General features: G+C 46.0%; 1 protein-coding gene across 1 annotated transcript in view; it reads right to left on the bottom strand.

The window, feature by feature from the left end:
* Nucleotides 1-16,789, bottom strand: part of cadm4 (cell adhesion molecule 4) — an 85,804-nt gene extending 69,015 nt beyond the window's left edge. The window contains exon 1 of the mRNA XM_061216562.1: nucleotides 16,479-16,789. Coding sequence (XP_061072546.1) covers nucleotides 16,479-16,551 — 73 coding nt within the window. The 5' untranslated portion in view covers nucleotides 16,552-16,789. The remainder of the gene's footprint in view (nucleotides 1-16,478) is intronic.
* Between the last annotated feature and the right edge of the window lie 606 nt (nucleotides 16,790-17,395).

Consider the following 17,395-nt stretch of genomic DNA (forward strand, 5'->3'; position numbering starts at 1 on the left):
AAAAATGTAAGCTTTGCCCTACTTCCAATACCAATACATAGATACAAATAAACACATACATCGACACTACCACATACATACACTCTAACACACGTAAACGCACGAGCAGTTATGTGCAGGCACGAACACACATACACAGTTGTCAGTGTTTGTTTAACACAGGTCCAGAACGGGACTTGAGAACCCTGGGCTAATGGTGATGCATTTGGAGAATAACTGATGTGGCGCACTTCAAACAAGTGGGTCGCATCTGAGGCGCGCAAATGAATTTCACAGCACTGCCTGTGTGGAATCCAAATGCGCCGCCCTTTCCGTTTTACTTGCCGTGGACTCGTAAGTGCTGAGGGGAGGGGGGCAGGGTGCTTGCGCTGCGCTCAAATTTCATCTCCAGCATTTCATTAAGTAATCATCACCATTATCAACCACATCCGCGTCAGCGGAAGCACCGGGGAATGGACGAGATCGGGGGCTTGTTGGGACAGAAAGATCCGGTGAGATTTCAGCTCAGATAGCACTGCTGATTAGACGGAAGTGGCGGGGGAATTAAAAAAAAAAGTTTGATAGTTGATTAATTCTTGTAATATATCTTCTCCTTAGGGTTAGTCGAGGTGAACTTAAATTATTTAATGTGCATAGAGATCGCAGCATAGCATACACGATGACAGCATTGCGTCATGATCCCACCGCCTAATAAATCTGATAGCCGTTGGGTCCTGACGGGCGCGCGCAGGCGTGCGCTGAGCAGAACTGAAGAGTACGGTCTGTGTCTGTGCAGCACAAAATCACAGCGCGCTCGCCACAAATAAACACTGACACTCCAGGGCTCAGGCCCAGCGAACAGTATAGAATAATGGAGCATCGTTAAAAATGGTGTGATGCAATGCCGCAACATGCGCCCGAAATTAATGTTGTAGTCGGTACTTGTTTTTTTGTCTTGCTAGCAAAGACTGCACAGCTTGCACACAGCTGTAAAGCCGCAACTCACCAGGCACATGCTATCAATGGGGGGGGGGGGGGATTCTCAAGGGAGCTAAAAATAACGGCATCTTTTTTCATGTCATTTCCTGCATTCATATTTTGTTAAAAAATGAGCCTTGGACAAAAATGAGCCTTTTTTTAAATAAGCCTTTTTAAAAGCAGCCACTGCTAGTTTGGTAATGGGCCATTTTGGCCTTTGCGTGTGTGTGCATGGGCTTCAGTAAAATAGGAGTAGCTAATTAAACCAAGAGTGACTAATAATAAAATCCAAAGCAGCCCCCCATTCTGTCTTTCCCTCCCGTTTTAATTTCCTTATATGCCTTTTTATTGATTCAACCCCTCCATCTCCCCCTCCCTTACCTCTCTCTTTGATATCTCTTTTATTAATAATACAAAGCAATAACAACTGTGTCACAACCTGAATTTCAGAAGCGCAATTAATGGGATTAATCTAAAGCTACTTGACGCGTTTCCTGGTTGTTTTACAGCTTTCTGCGTTCCCTGGTGGTTCTCCCATACCCTCTCCCTCTCTCGCTCTCCTCTCCCTCTCTTTTTGTGCTCTGCCAAGGCAAACTGAAAGAGGGATAGAAAAAAGGAAGCTTTGGCAAAAAAACAAAGGGATGGATTTGTTACAGAGACAGAGGCATCGGGAGAGAGAGAGAGGGAGACGGAGGGGAGCCAAATGGCAAATGGCTACGGTAACTTGTGAGAGAGGGAGTCTGAGGCGGGGGTGGAGTGGGAGCAGAAGAAGGAGAGAGGAAAAGATGGATGGAGAGATTGGGCGAGGGGTGGCAGAGCTGGAGAAAAAGGATGTTTATTTCCTCTAAAGGTCTCCGTCCATATGTAATAAGTAAAATCTAATCACTGTCATCATTTATGCTCTTAGCAGGCACCCTCATCCAGAACGGCTTCCACACCATTGTGTACACATTATCATACACAGCATCACTGTAACCTGGAGCTGCTCAAGGTTACTGTGCAGGGAATGCCACGCCTGGAACCTGCAACTACAATGGTCATAAACACATTACCTACACTGATATGATATGTGTGTGGGTGGGTGGGGGGGGGGGGGGGGGGGGGGGGGGGGGGTCCATATTTGTGTGCCTGCAGCACGTGTGGGCACACATTTGTGAGTGTGTGCAGGCCTATGTGTCAGTGTATGTGACTGTGTGTGTGGGGGGGGGTACGCATGTGTGTGCGTGTATGTGTGTGTGTGTGTGTGCGTGCGTGTGTGTGCTTGTGTGTATGTGTGTGCGCTTATGTGTGTGCTTGTGTGTGTGCTTGTGTGCGCGCGTGTGTGCGCGTGTGTGCGCATGCTTGTGGGTCTGTGTGACTCTGCAGTCGATAGGCTAGTATAGCTGCGAAAGTCAATGTGACTGCGATTGGGTTGGAGGTCTACTCCACTCAGCCAGCGTGAGTTCCAATGGCAGCGTTTAGGAGACATGCATTCGGATGCATTTGGGAGACATGCGTTCGGGTGCTGCCGTGTCATTTACGAGACAAGTATAACTGCCGACCTGGGGCCTCGTTTATAAAAATCGTTTCACAATCAAATCGTATCTCAGATAGTAGTACACAGAAACCATTACTAAATAGTTGTTTACACAATCTCACTTTGACCTGGATACAATTGTATGCATCTCTATGTAAAGTTTATACTAGAAGTTAATTACCTGCTGGTTTCGTGGAGTTACTTCAAGTCTGAGGGCTGAATGTGAATCCCTGGAGCAGGCTATGTGTAAGAATAACATTTAACTGATAGCTAATTTTAGACTTGAAGAGCACAAGAATAGCTGAAATACTTTTGAACTTTATTTAATATTTAATGACCACATTCACAAAACAGGGTAATTGTAAAGCACATTCACGTGAGTTCGTAAGACACAGATGAGCCACTTTAAACCTCAGTAAGTAAGGGACTTTTTTCTACCTAAGCACAACATTGGAAATGATCTTAAGGTTATGACTGAGTTTAAATCATTTCTGTAGATGAAGCCCCTGCTCATTTTCGTGTCTAAGTGCTGGGTTGGAACAGGGCGGCCTGTAGCGTAGTGGTTAATGATTGGGACCCGCAAGGTCGGCATGTTCGATCCCCGGTGTAGCCACAATAAGATCTGCACAGCCGTTGGGCCCTTGAGCAAGTCCCTTAACCCTGCTTTGCTTCAGGGGAGGGGATTTTCTCCTGCTTAGTCTAATCAACTGTATGTCGCTCTGGATAAGAGCGTCTGCCAAAATGCCAATAATGTAATGTAATGTAACAGACATCCGCTGCCACACTGGCCCAGTTTTCGGATACGAACAGACACCCCGGCTCTCGGCTGTTCTGTAAATGTCATAAGAAGAGACGCACAATTCACAGAGGCGTGCTTTGATTAACAGTGATGCGCATGTTTACACGCCTGTGTTAATTACCTTACAATGCGCCTTCTATATCACCTCCAAAGGGCACACTTTGCACATTGTCAAGCACTGCTGTAATGGTTTCTGTGCGCACGTGTGTGTGTGTGTGTGTGTGTGTGTGTGGGAGGGAATGCGAGTGTTATACTGCACAAGCGTGTGTGTGTGGGTGTGTGTATTCATCTGTGCGCATAGGCGAGTGAATATGCAAGGGTGTGTTTCGCATGATAACGACACAGAAACAATGATCTGTGTGTCAGCCTGCAAGTGTGAGTGGAATCCTAGTGACCACAGCATCCGTGCGGCCAAACACACACATACACACGTGTGCCATCACACTCATAAACATGTGCACACCCACATACACACATGTACACTCACACACACATATGTAGTCACACAAACGTACACATACATGCAGACCCACACACACAACTACAAACAACCACACGCCCATACCTAAATGCAGGCGCGCACACACACACACACACACACACATAGACTCGAGGCCTGACACAGTGTGTATTACCATAGGCCTGGGTAGCAGGTGAGGGACTCTAAGTGGAGTTGACAGCAAATGATGCGGAGCAGAATTGGCAGATGGGGGGGGTCAAAGGGCAAGATGGAGTAGGAGGGAAATTTTATATACCAGCATCAGGGGGGTGGTCACGGGAGCAGGGGGAAATTAAAAATGAATGTATAATCGGCGCTGAAACACCCCTTTGCAGCAAGGCCTCCCATCGGCCGAGAGAGGAGGAAGAGGAGGAGTGGACTGAGGGAGGACAGGAGAGAGGGAGACACATTGCCGGAGGGGGAAAGGGTGATAGAGAGAAGGGCTGAGAGAAGGGATGAAGGAGGCAGGAAGCTAGAGGGAGGGATAAGAGGATGGCAGGGGAGAGAGAGGGAGTCATGAGAGGAATGGTGAAATGGCACTGGTGAAAGGGCAGAGTGAAAGACAGAGAGAGAGAGGGAGGGAGGGAGAGGGAGGGAGAGAGAGAGAGAGAGAGAGAGAGAGAGAGAGAGAGCAGGAGGTGGATTATTCCAGTGGGTTCTGTGACTGTCTGGTTTTTACAAACAAAGCTTAATTGCAAATATATGCCATGGGAAATACAGTTCGATTGACAGATTGAAAAAGTGGAGTAAAGAAGAAGGGTTTGGTAGAGGTGGAGAGCCAGAACGAGAGTTCAAAGGATGGAGGTGGATTTATTGAGACCGGGACATGCCAGTTCTGAGCGGCTTCAACTGACTGGTGATGATGATATCTCATTGCTCACCACTGACCACCACTGGTCAACTGTGAGCTTGCTGTTCACTTGTTGAAGAGGAGTAAAGTGCTTTCCTCCCACTCACATCTGTCGTGAGCTGAGAATTAGAAGGTTTCTGCATTCTGAGAGTTTTAAGATATGGAGCTTCAAAGATTCCAAAGTAAATAGGCTCCAAGCAGATACGACTTTAAAACCTCGCATTTTTTCATACTTTTAAACAGTATAAAACTTGTCATTAGTGCCTCATATAAGCAACATATTTTGACACTTACTGGGTTTTTTTTTTTTAATGTCAGTTAGAACCACACTGCAAAAGATGAGGCGGGTGACATCACATTGGAGGAGGAGAGTGGAGTGCCTGGCGTCATTCTCCCCAAATTGACAGCGGAGACTGTGACGAGCGTTCAAATTGGGGAGAAAAAGGAGAAAAAAAGGCCAACGGTGTCAAGCAGGGACGAGGTAGAAATACCCTCCGCTACAAACGTGCTCCACAAACCTGTGGTTCTCATCAGGGGGCCCGGAGCCCAAAGGGGGCCTCAGGGAGCTGCCAGCGGGGCCTTGAGATAATAGGAAATTACTGATGAAAGCTTCAGTCGCAAAACATGAAGACAAAAGTCATTATTCGGTAGAATAAATAACACAAAGCAAGTAATTAATAGTCTAAAAAATATAACACCCTTTTTATTTTCTGTAGATGTTATGTCACATACTCTTATGTTTGCTAAGAATAGGGGGAAAAAGAAAGATTTTAAAAGGCTTTTTAAATACATGAGGATCACAACGACAGCTATTTTTTCATATCACGGAATAGCTTGTCTAACTGGATTGGAGTGTGTACATATGGAGTTAGGATGATGATAGGCAGACATAGGTTACCAGACGTGCGTTCCAGACAGTGGATGTTCACGGCGAACTATGCTTCAGCAAACAGTTACTGTTGAACGATTTTAAGTGAACATTCCATTTAGTTCGCCACCAACGCATTTTGAATACAAATGGATGCGACTTAGATCTAACAATGCCAGCTAGCTGATTCGTTGCTTAGCTACCTGTAATATATTTTATAAGGTAAGACATTACTTAAAGTGTATTATAACAGCCAAATAATTGTCAAGTTTTATTCTCTCTGCGTTTTCCCCTTCGGCAGCCATTTTTTCGCCACACACTATCTTTTGAAATTGTTAGGTAATGTTGGCTAACGTTCGTGTCGAACAGAAAAAAGTTTGAATATGTTCACGAATGTTAGCTAACATTTGCCATCTTGAACGCAGCTCTGGTGTCCTGTGTTTTGGGGCCCTGGAATATATCGGTGGACACGGGGGGAAGGGGTGCCGGCTGGTCTTTAACATAAAAGAAAGGGGATAGGCACGGCTGATGGGGAATGATCCGGACACAAGCAGAAAGCGCACCTTTTCCGAAAAAGACGTTCGCAACTGAAACCGGCCGAAGCTGGTCTTCCTCGCGAGGGGGATGAGCGCATTGGTCTGCGCAGCGTCAGGAGCAGCGCTGAGCTTAGTCTAACGGGAAGACCCGGGGAATAGGGGAGTGACAGTTATTCACAGTTGACAGTGTGCACACAATCCCCCGTTTAATAACCTAGGGAAACGCACGCTGATTACAGAGGAGGGATGAAGAGAGAGACGAGGAGAGAGGGACAGGGCGAGAGATGGCAGCGATAGCTAACAGGAGGGAGCCAGTTAGAGGCACGTAGTTGAGGGTGTAAAAACGTGTAAAAAAATAACAGAACATAAATTGGGCAGGTATGGGGTGAGATTTAAAAAAAGCGGTTGATCACATTGCGCTGAGAGTTTCTTTCCATCCCGCTGTAATATCCTCTGGGACGCTACAAAAGGATTACTATATGGGCTGACATTTGGAGTGTGCTGAAGGAGCCCAGCACAAATGTATTTAATGAAATAACTCTGCGCCATCAAAATACCAGAGAAAGAGGAAGACAGAGAGAGAGTGTGAGGGTGTGTGTGTGTGTGTGTGTGTTCCAATGCGTGTGCATGCACGTGCGTGTCTGTGTGTGTGTGTATCCATGTGTGTGCATGCACGTGTGTGTGTGTGAGTGTGTGTTTCCATGTGTGTGCATGCATGTGTGTGTCTGTGTGTGTGTATCCATGTGTGTGCATGTACGTGTGTGTGTGTGTGTTTGTGTGCGTGTGTGCATGTTTGGGTGTTAACGAACACTAAGATTGATATCCCTACCATATTTTGGGATTGTCCAAGATTTTAATTGCCTACGCCTTATGTTTGTTTTTAATTTCCCGGTATGCACATAAATCGCATGTCCTCCACATCTATTATAATTCATATTTTGAGTAAATAAACAATCCTTATAATTGCATTTACACAAAACAAGGCTGGGTCTTTAAAGTTTGCTGACAGCCTATTTATCAGATACGAGGAGACTGCAGTGAGCTAATATGGAAGCGAAACAAAGGTCCCTGTGTGAACAAAAGCATCCAGCCAAGGACCACTTCCTCCGTAAGGCAACCGCAGAAAAAAAATAACATAGTATTTCACCAAACAACCATGTTTCATGAAAGCTACATTTCATCATCCCTATATTTGATCCACATGAAAACACAGTTAGAATACAGGCTGTGAATGGCTTATTTTTGGCAGGATTCGACATGACACCCGTAGATTACTCATACAGCTGAAGACAAACTGACCTGAAATAGCTGAAATTAAATTAAATGAATGGCTAGCAACTGTCTGAAGCAGGTGAGCCTGTGAGGGGGGCAAGTTTTACAGTAGCTGGACAAGCCGATTTGTCATCTGTACTGTAGCTGGCCGAGCTGGTTTGTCAGCTGTTCGATAATTGGACGAGCTGGTTTGTCAGATGTTCAGTAATTGGACGATCTGGTTTGTCAGATGCTTAGTAATTGGATGGGGTGGTTCGTCGGCATGGCCCCTCTTGTGCCCACGGTTCTTCGGCGAAACGTTTACGTTTCATTCTGAAGTCGACAAACTTTGTTTTGCTTTGCAACACTTAAGTTTCCCTGAGGCTTTGCTTTAAAGAGGCTCACAGTAAAGATATCAGAGCCCCTTGTTCAAGAAATCAATCAGAACACACCATTGGGTTTTTTGTGCCTTATTGAATCCCTTCAGAATTCACAACCATCTGGCCTTGTTTCACCATTTTGTCTGCAAGGCAGTGAGGACTTTTCCAGGGTTCATCCGCAGTTTTAAAAAACAATTTCAGTTCTTTCAATTTCCAGTCAGAAAAACACACTGATTGCCACAGGAATCGACTTATGAATTACTGAAGTACAAACTCTCCAATTCCACAAACACAGCACAGTAACAAGCTGTACCACTGGACATACGTGCTCTCATTATCCGCCTTCAACATCCCAAAAATAGGTTTTCCCACAATAATGAACCAGCAAGGTCAACAGGCCTGATCAGTTTTGTATGCTACGCTTTCTGGGCTATGGAAATCTCAGCGAAGGAATCCATTGTTAGAAAAAATAATCTCTCTCTCTATTCAAGAGGAGATCCAATTTGGCTGTTCATTCTGCAGCTCAAATAAACCGGCGATACAGTTGTGTGTGTGTGGAGGAGGGATTCAGTGACCTCCGCACTCCAGAGTGAATCTCACCGCTGATAAAAAGCACGGCTGAGAGAGTACTTTTTTTATTTCCCGTCTTCCAAGTTTTTTTTTTTGTTTTTTTTTACGAGACTTTTTAGTTATTTATTTTTTACATTTTTCTTTTTTTTTACAATTCCACCGATTTTGCCAGGGTTTGTTTCCAGGCCAAATGAGTACTTTGGAATGGAAAACCCCCTGCAGGGTCTTGGGTTGGCAGCAGGCACTGCAAGTTTGTGTTTGTGTGTGTGTGTGTGTGTGTGTGTGTGTGGATGACCACAAGACGAACTCCCTCAGACCTGACTACGACTACATCAAACAGCACTGCAGTGGAAAAGGGAGGCCGGGTCTCTCAACAAGGGTGCAAGGCACTAGTCCAGGATTTCACTTCCGTCTTGTCTGCTGTGGGCAGCCGTGTTTTCCCTTTCCAGTGCAGACTCCAGCCTCCATCACCATCAGTTTATTTGTCGCAGGCTGTCGTCTATACCCTGCGCGGCGGCGTGTCGCGCATGGTCCTCCAGGACCTGGACAGACCTCCGCCTCCTGACCCGAGTCTGAGCGCGGGAACGTCCACGACGGCATTAGAGAGGAAACATTCATCAAAACCGCGCGGAGGAATGGCGTCCGCGTTGTGACAGCCACAGCGGAGAAAGAGGGAGTCCCGGGCGACACGGCCAGCCGAAAGCGCGGAACAGCCTCGGCCCTGCCAGTGACCATAGCAACTAGCGCAGGTTTAAACAGAGAACAAAGAAGGCAGGCCTGAAGAACAGTCTGAGAGAGAGTGAGAGTGAGAAAGGGGGGGGGGGGGGAGATGATGAGAGAGAGGGGGAGAGGGGGGAGAGGGAGAGAGAGGGGGAGAGGGAGAGAGAGCGACAGACCACAGACTGGCCCTGGTCATAGCAGGGTCTGTGCCAGCCCTCCCTGAGGACAGTCAAGGACAGGCTAATAAACAGGCTGTGGAAAAGGTCGTAAAAACGGGATGAGAAGTTGTTAAATAAATAATAAAAATAATCATTTGATCATGAAAATATTTGAAAATTTTCAATTCAGTAAAAAATTGATAATATTGTAATAGCATAATGGATTTTCAAAGCTTCGGTTGATTAAATTAATAGATTGGCCTGTTAATTACTATAGCAATGATTTCATCCTAAAACTTCAAATGGTTCAGAAACTTGAACAGCATAAATTATTGTAGTCGGCCCTGGTTACTGATTGATTACCGAGTAATCAAAGTTCATCAATTCTCCCGTATTTAAAATGCTGAATGACGTCAAAACATCAAGGCGCATATGATGAGGCCCAAACTTCAGAAATTGTCCTCCAACAACTCCAGAGCTAAGTAACCCAGTTACTCAAAATCACTCCTTCTGTGTTATTGCACAGCCTGGAGCCATGTCATAACATCACCACAAGCAAACAGGATCTTGTGACATCGCACCCTTTTCTGCTACCTTCCCAATACTCCCGGAAACTGTTCCATCTGCAAACAGCTGGTCAACCAAACGTTCATGATAATGCTCATATGTTAGCTTCTCTGGGAGACATGTTAACGGTGCAAATCTGATTGTACTTGTAGGTATGGCGCATTGTAGCCCATTGTAAACAGTAACTTTGAGGGAGAGGGTGCCATTACCCACTCAAAAAGAAACATTTGAGAGAAATGTGCCTATGGGGGGGGGGGGGGGGGCCTGTTGGGTGTCTTGAGGTTAAACAAACACCTCCAGTACTTTGTATAGACCCTTCTTTCCACCAGTTTCTGCTCTGTTTTTCAATTATCGCAGCTCAACTTGAGATGTGTTGCATGCTTATAAGCAGTAACTTGCAATGTATTTTCACCTTAAGAAACTCAAAAAGCAGTTTAGCGCAGTGAATTTGGGGAGAGTCGGAGGTGCACAACTCCGGTCCTTCGAGGGCCGGTCACCGTACTGTTCTTTGTTCCAACCAATTTCCTTAGTTTTAGTTTTCTGACAGCTCTATAAACCAAGCTGGCTCACTCCCATACTTGAGCACAGTAAAACCCTCCGGATACACTTGTAATCTGCAGCTGCTGTGTACACGAATGCCGGATTAAGATACGATTGAGCTAATTAAGTAGTTAAGAGCAGAAGTTGGCCTAAAAGCCTGAAACGGATTGGCGCTTGGTGCACACCCCTGGTGTAGAAGTAGAAGGCTGATTCCTTAATTGGGCCAGCTAGGCCAGACAGGAACAGCAGTGCCACGAGCAGCCCTCCAGGACCCGAGTCTGCCACTGCACCAGACCATGATCTGTAGCATTTAACAAGCCTGTATGGAGTGTGGTCACCCTCTACCACAGACCGGGCCCTTTCTCTCAATTCTCCAGCTTTTATTCTTCTCTTTCTTCTTCTATGCTTACTTTGGCTCTCCTCTTTTTGTGCTATTGCCCTTTCTGTTTCTCGTTAACTTATCCTTGGTGTTATTTTTTTACCAAAAAAAAAAAAAGGTTCCTTTTTTTTTGGTGAGAACCAGTTTCTGATGAACTTGCCTGTGCAAGAGTAACAGGAAGCTTGCGCATGCCGCGTTAACCCAAAGAAACCCTGACCTGACTGAACCCCACCCCACGCCTGGTGGGAAGAGAGTGAGTGCAGCCTGCCACTGAAGACTTCGGTCCGCAGCCGGCTAACGACTGAGCCAAGTCGGCTACTGATGCAGTCAAGACAAAACCCCATGACCAGGGCCCAGCCTGGGCTAGCAGCATAGGTGCTAGCAGCATATACTGAGTCATCAGGGAGCCATTTTCTTCTGTTGCGATTGCTGACTACCACCACCCTTTCTTTATCTCTTCTTCCACATCTCTGACTCACTCTGCCCATCTCTCATACTCATTCACAGCTTTGCAGCGCTCATTCACGGGCTGTTACCTTCTCCTCACTTGTCCTCCTTTGCCCTCTTTGTAAAAACTTGTGTTTAAGTCGAGAGTGTTTTGATGCAGGACTCACCTTCTTTTCCTCTTTTTACTTGAAGTAAATCATGCAATCATTAAGCCATTTTGTTCCCCACTCTTTCCCCCCTCTTCCCAATCTCGCTGGCGCATGGTCCAGTGGTCTGTGACTTGTCTGTATGGTTTTTTCTTTCCCCTTCCTCCTGTCTTCACCCATCCCTTCATTCCTATCTTCTTAGGTCCAATGGACTGTGTCCTGAGTGTGGAGTGTCCTATCCCGGGAGAGCCGTGGGGGGGGGGGGGGGGGGGGGGGGCGGTTAGTTTGGACGATTCCAAGGGCCCTGTCTAACAGGGGCCCGCAAAAAAATATGAAAACGTACAATTTTATTTTGTGGTGGGCCCCGGTGCAAGATTTCTCATGGGCCCAAAATCCCTGACGGCACCCTGGCCCAATCCCAACACTCCGCCACTCTGCTCCCTACCCCGTCATTTGTTCTTTCTCTGTCTTTTTTAATCTTTTCTTTTTCTTGTTTTCTTTTCGTGAGTGTTCAATGCAAGGTCTTCTGTATTTATTTATACATTTCTTTTTTCAATGTGCTTGTATAGATGAAGGGGTTTGTTGAATAGTACTTTTACCCTCTCTTGCTAAGACTCTCTCTCGTTCTCTCTCGCTATCAGCCTCCTGCTCACTCTGTACCTTCGTCACCTGGCCTCATCACAGCCTTTCATCAAAACTCTTTCTCTGGAAGACCTTCATTAAAACTAATTCAAGCCGTTAACATCATTCAGCGGGAGGGGAATCACATTAGTGCAACGCTGAGGCGCCGCCATCCACCACTCCAATTTAAGCAGGCCTTCTTCAATGACTCCTTCAGCCAATCAAGCTCGGGACGAATGAACGGTGCTTGATCTAATATAATTACTGCAGGTACCCCGGGTCTCTGCCATGTTGCCGGGGTTCCCAACGTGGTGACATTCTCTCGCTCCAATATGGGACAAAACGCAGCAAGGCACACCAATGCTGCCGGCCCACGACTGTGTGTGTGTGTGCGTGTGCATGTGCCTGTGTATATATGTGTGTGTGTGTGTGTGTGTGTGTGAGTGTGCGTGCATGCGTGTGCCAGTGTGTGCGTGTGCCTGTGTGTGTGTGTGTGTGAGTGTGCGTGCATGCGTGTGCATGTGCCTGCGTGTGTGCGCATGTGCCTGTGCGTTTGTGTCTGTGTGTGCATACATGCATGTGTCCGCGCATATGTGTGTGTGTGTGCGTGCGTGCGTACATGTGTGTGCGTGTGCGCCTGTGTTTTCGTACATGCGTGTGTGTGTGTGCTAGTGTGTTGATGTGTGCGTGTGTACATGTGTGTGCGTGTGTGCGTGTGGGCCTGTGTGTTCGTACATGCGTGTGTGTGTGCTAGTGTGTTGATGTGTGCGTGTGTACATGTGTGGGCGTGCGTGTGTGTGCATAAGTGAGTGAGAGAGAGAAAGAGAGAGAAGATGAGACAGATAGCAGAAGGGGATTATGTGTAATAGTATTTCTTTAATACTATTTAATGCTGATTATTTATCAAAGGACTTACATTGGCAGCACACGGTAACCATATAGCAACCAGAATCTGGTAGGTTGTTTACAAAAATGCTTATATAGGGGAAAACTGGGGTCCTGTACATGTTAGGTCATCCTCAGCTGAAATGCAGGACACCCAGGCTAATGCAGGACTGCTGGCAGCCCCCGGCTCCAAAGACCTTTGAAGGTTCAGGGAGAGGGCGACCAGGAAAGTAAAGACGCTAGACAGGACTGCGAGCGACATTGGCTCGGAGCGCTGGCGGTAACAGATCGAAGATGTGGACCGCTGACCTCTACAGTCACCTCCTCCACCTCCTTTACCACCGCTGCGCCACTTCCTCTGCACCTCCTCCTGCCGCCCCTACCGCTGGAAACGCGCTTCAAGCCGCATTTCACCGCACGTCCGGGAAGTACATCCCTTACGAGAGAAATGCCATTTTAATTTCATGCGAACACCGCTGAACAAGTCTGCCGTTGGCCGCCTTCCTTTCATCGGTTTTGGGCTTTTCTTCCTGACAATGCCAGTGTGAAGCAGGAACACACAAAAGTCTCTTTCTCTGCTTTAAGTGCTTGTTTATTTCCATCGTTGGTATCTGAATCACACTGTTATGGCACAGAAGCACATTGTGAAGAAGTGAAACTGAAAATATTGTGTCGGAGCCAAAACTGTTATCACCCAAACGGTCCAGGAATGTGTTAGGGAGATTATAGATGGGGATATTTCATCCATAACACCCAACTGACATATGACAGCGTTGCCAAGTTTGAATTTTTGTCAACCAACCTTAAATCAGCACAAATCAATGTTTAGGTTTTTTTGCATTTGAATTTAAAAGAGAGAAACTAAACAGTGTTCCAGCCTTCGTAAAAAACGGCCCGTTCTCTTTTTTTAGCCCTCGCAGTTGAGTCCAAGCTTTTTGTTTTCAACTGGAAGACGGTTCACCGTTGTGGCAGCCAAACAGACACTGAACGCAAGAGATGGCACAACTCAATGCGATTACCAGAAATAATTCAAACAAATGGAGCACGTACGCGAAACCCAGACACATGCAGACAGCCGGAGATGATCAGATGTGTACAAGAAATGAGAGGGCTCCAAACAGCAGCTCCAGTGTATCAGCCTCCCCCTCACCACACTCCCCCCACACACCGAGCTCACAGGAGGATAGGAGACCCCACACTCTCTCTCTCTCTCTCCCTCCATCCCTATTACTCTGCTCAGGTAGATGCTCAGGGATGCTCTCCCTGGTCTTCTCTCTCCTTTCCTCTCTCTTTCCCTCAGTCTCTTTTTCCTCTTTTCCCCTCAATCCTTATCACTCTCCTCCTCTCTCTCCCTCCTCTTCACTCTCCCCCTCTCCGTCTCTTCCAATCCCTCTCTCCCTCCTCCCTCCGTCCCCATCACTCACCTCCTGTCTCTCTCCCTCCTCTTATCTCTCTCCTCCTTCCCCCTCTATCCCTCCTCTTCTCTCTCTCCTCCTTCTCCCTCTGTTCATCACTCCTCCTGTCTCTCATAATCATCTTCCCTCTCCCTCATCCCACCACCTCCCACACACACACACATTCCTCTGCCTCTCTTCCTCTCATTCCCCCCTTTTCAGTTTTCTCTCTCTCTTTGCATAGGATATTGAAGAAGTTGTGGTCAATCTCTAAAGGAACACAGCACACATTTTTGAAGAATTGTCTCCTTTAGGCAGGGCGGGGGTGTTGAGTAGTGTGAAATATGTAGGTGAGATGGCACCTGTCTCTGTCAATTTGCTAGATAAAGGGGCATTGACAGTCAACCATCCCTCTTTGTCGTTCTCTCTTAATTTCACCCCTCGCCGTCTTTTCATCCCTCTCTCCCTTGGTCTCTCCTCCCTTCCCTTTACTCACCCCTTCCCCCATTCCTTCTCCATCCCCCAACCCCACTCCCTCCCCCCCACCCCAACCCCCTGTCACATCGAGATTAATGACAGTGATCAGCACACAACTGCTAGCTGCAACAGCGCACAGCTTAAACACAACCCCAAGCTGTACATACACACACACATGCACACACACACACACACACGTAGGCACACACACCAAAAACAATCATGTAAGATCACTCTAGCTGGAACCTGCTTGAAAAGACTAGAGAGGTATACTACAAAGAACTGTATATTTTTCCTGCACGGTGCAGTAAACATATTGGACACAGCCCACAGCCACACTGGTACGTATGCAGTAACCATTTACTCTCCACAGAAGCAGACATCATCTCACCACTCCCATATGTCCATCTGACCATGACAGAGCTTATATCTATGTGATGTCTTATTGCTCTAGTGCCTGCGTATTTACATACAGCATGCTGTTCGGCTCTGCGCGAAAGCTACTCATGAATGAGTTATTCTGACGGAATGGGGAATCCTGACGGCATCCTTCCTGGCACGCGCTTAAAAGAACATTCCACGGATCTCTTTTTTTGCGCACATGCGCCAAAAAATAATAGTGCATTTGACTGTTAAAAACGGTGTTGTGAGTAAAAAAGTATTTCACGTTGCATTAATAACGACAAAAACCAAAAGGAAAATGAAAGGGATGATTCAGTCAAGGGGGTGTGCTATTAATCCAACTCCCTCGGCTGCAGGAACACTTAAAAAGGGATGGTGAGCATGAAATATGCTGCCCCTAATGGGAGATTACATGCGACTGCCCGGAGAAGAGAAGCCTACGGGCTAAAACTGTTTGCCATTGGGTAGGTTGATGTCACTCTTATGTATGAGAGGGACTTGATTACGAGCACATTTACATAACATATATTTCTGCTCCGGTGAATAAGGCTAAAATCCCGGATGGCCGCCGTTAATAAACAAAATGTCGTGTGCGCTGTTGTGCAGAAACAGACAAAACCATGCAGCAGTAGTGCCTCGGAAACACTTCGACAAATCGCAACATGCGCACATTCACAAACCACGGAGAGCCGCACGAGTGCCACAGCCAGGGCTGCGAACGCTCAAGGTGCTGTAGCGAATGGATAGTGCTCGCGCCAGGAACGGATACACTGCAAAGTAGCCTACCGATGCAAGCACAAACGGGAGTCCTTAAGAAGGCGACACATGCTTACTCGCTGAAAATAAATCCATACTCACAACGCACACAGACAACACGCTAAACCCGCACGCTTTTTTCCCCATCTAGGCTATAGCTGATTAGACAAAAAGGTGGAGCGGACAGGAGGTCGACGCGGCCACCAACAGCCTACCGAAAGACATAAGGAAAAAACTAACTAGCAGTAAATTGTAGTGGCGATATGTGAAGCCGTTTAACTGCGACTTTACTTTCTTTTTTATTTTATTAAGGTCATTACCCTATGTACCTTGTATACAATATTGCACGCGGATAGGCGACTGCGACGATATTTTTTATATATATTATTAAAATCAATACACATACTCTGCATTTGTACGTAGAAATAGACGGCATCTGTGTCATACTTAGGGGGTGAAACGTGCTGCCCTGTCAACACATTGCAGTGCAGACCATAGTAAACAAGGGCTTTGACAGAGAACGATTGTTTCAATTCCACTGAGTCCACAACACCTGTGCGTAGACGGACAAATGCCTGTGCTAGAGCGCTGTCCGACAACGCGTAGCCTGTTAGCATTACGACAAATCAGTCACTACATTTACACAAAGAACAAATATGAGGCAAGTGAATTTCTAAGAAGTGAAAGGTGTGGTGCGTATCACTGACCATAACCATAACATATCTACCTTATTATATATATATTTAAAAAAAAACCTTACCTGCGCGTCCAAAGGATAGAAGGAGAACGACGGAAATGGGGAGGCAGTAGTTCCAAAAGGTCAAAAATGCCATTATTGTTAATAGTCCTCTAGAAATAATGTCTTCTTTTCTTTCTTCTATTTAATTGTTTTGTTCTTCAGTAATGAAATAGTAGGCTACATGCACGGGTTCTCACCCACGGGCCTTAAGTCTATGATTGTGTTTTTAAATCAAACACTCTTGAATTCTTTGACAATTACATACTAATAAACAAGTACATACACCCACTCCTAGACAAAACTGAATCGAATGAGAACAGTGGTCTGGCCGGTTTCCCTCGGTTACTTTTACAATTCACATGAAAGCTAGTAGAAAAGGGAGGAGAATAGAGCTGGAGTTTCAACCAATAGCATTTCGCAAACATTAATTGTGGGCGTGGATAAAGTGAGGGTGGGATTTAAATGACAGCTTAAAGTGAAATCCCTCTGGGAAAAATATGAAAAAAGAATTGCTATCAATTACGAATGCTGTCGATTTAATTGAGCGATGCCTGCTCTTCCCATAACACGCTATGGATTTCATTATTGTAGAGTAACTGTAAGTACACTGGAAGTAGGCTACATAATTTTTCAGAAAACCTAAATTACAGGTTAAGTCAACTGTATGATCGTTAAATAAAATCAAATGCCATTTTCAATTAATTTCGATCAATATATTTAATATAAATTGTTACTGTCCTGACTACATGTTAGTTGTAGTTGTTTTCGATGTATGCAAATTATACCCACAATAGGGCATTTAAGTGAACTACATTAACCATTTTTGTATTAGTATCCTACGCAGGTTGCCAATCATTACGTCATAAAACTCTTACATTTCTCGGTGTTAATTATATGTGCCAAATCTCTGTGACGGACTGCAGTGGATGGGCAGAATA

This window comes from Conger conger, chromosome 1, assembly GCF_963514075.1.
Source record: "Conger conger chromosome 1, fConCon1.1, whole genome shotgun sequence".
NCBI lineage: Eukaryota > Metazoa > Chordata > Actinopteri > Anguilliformes > Congridae > Conger > Conger conger.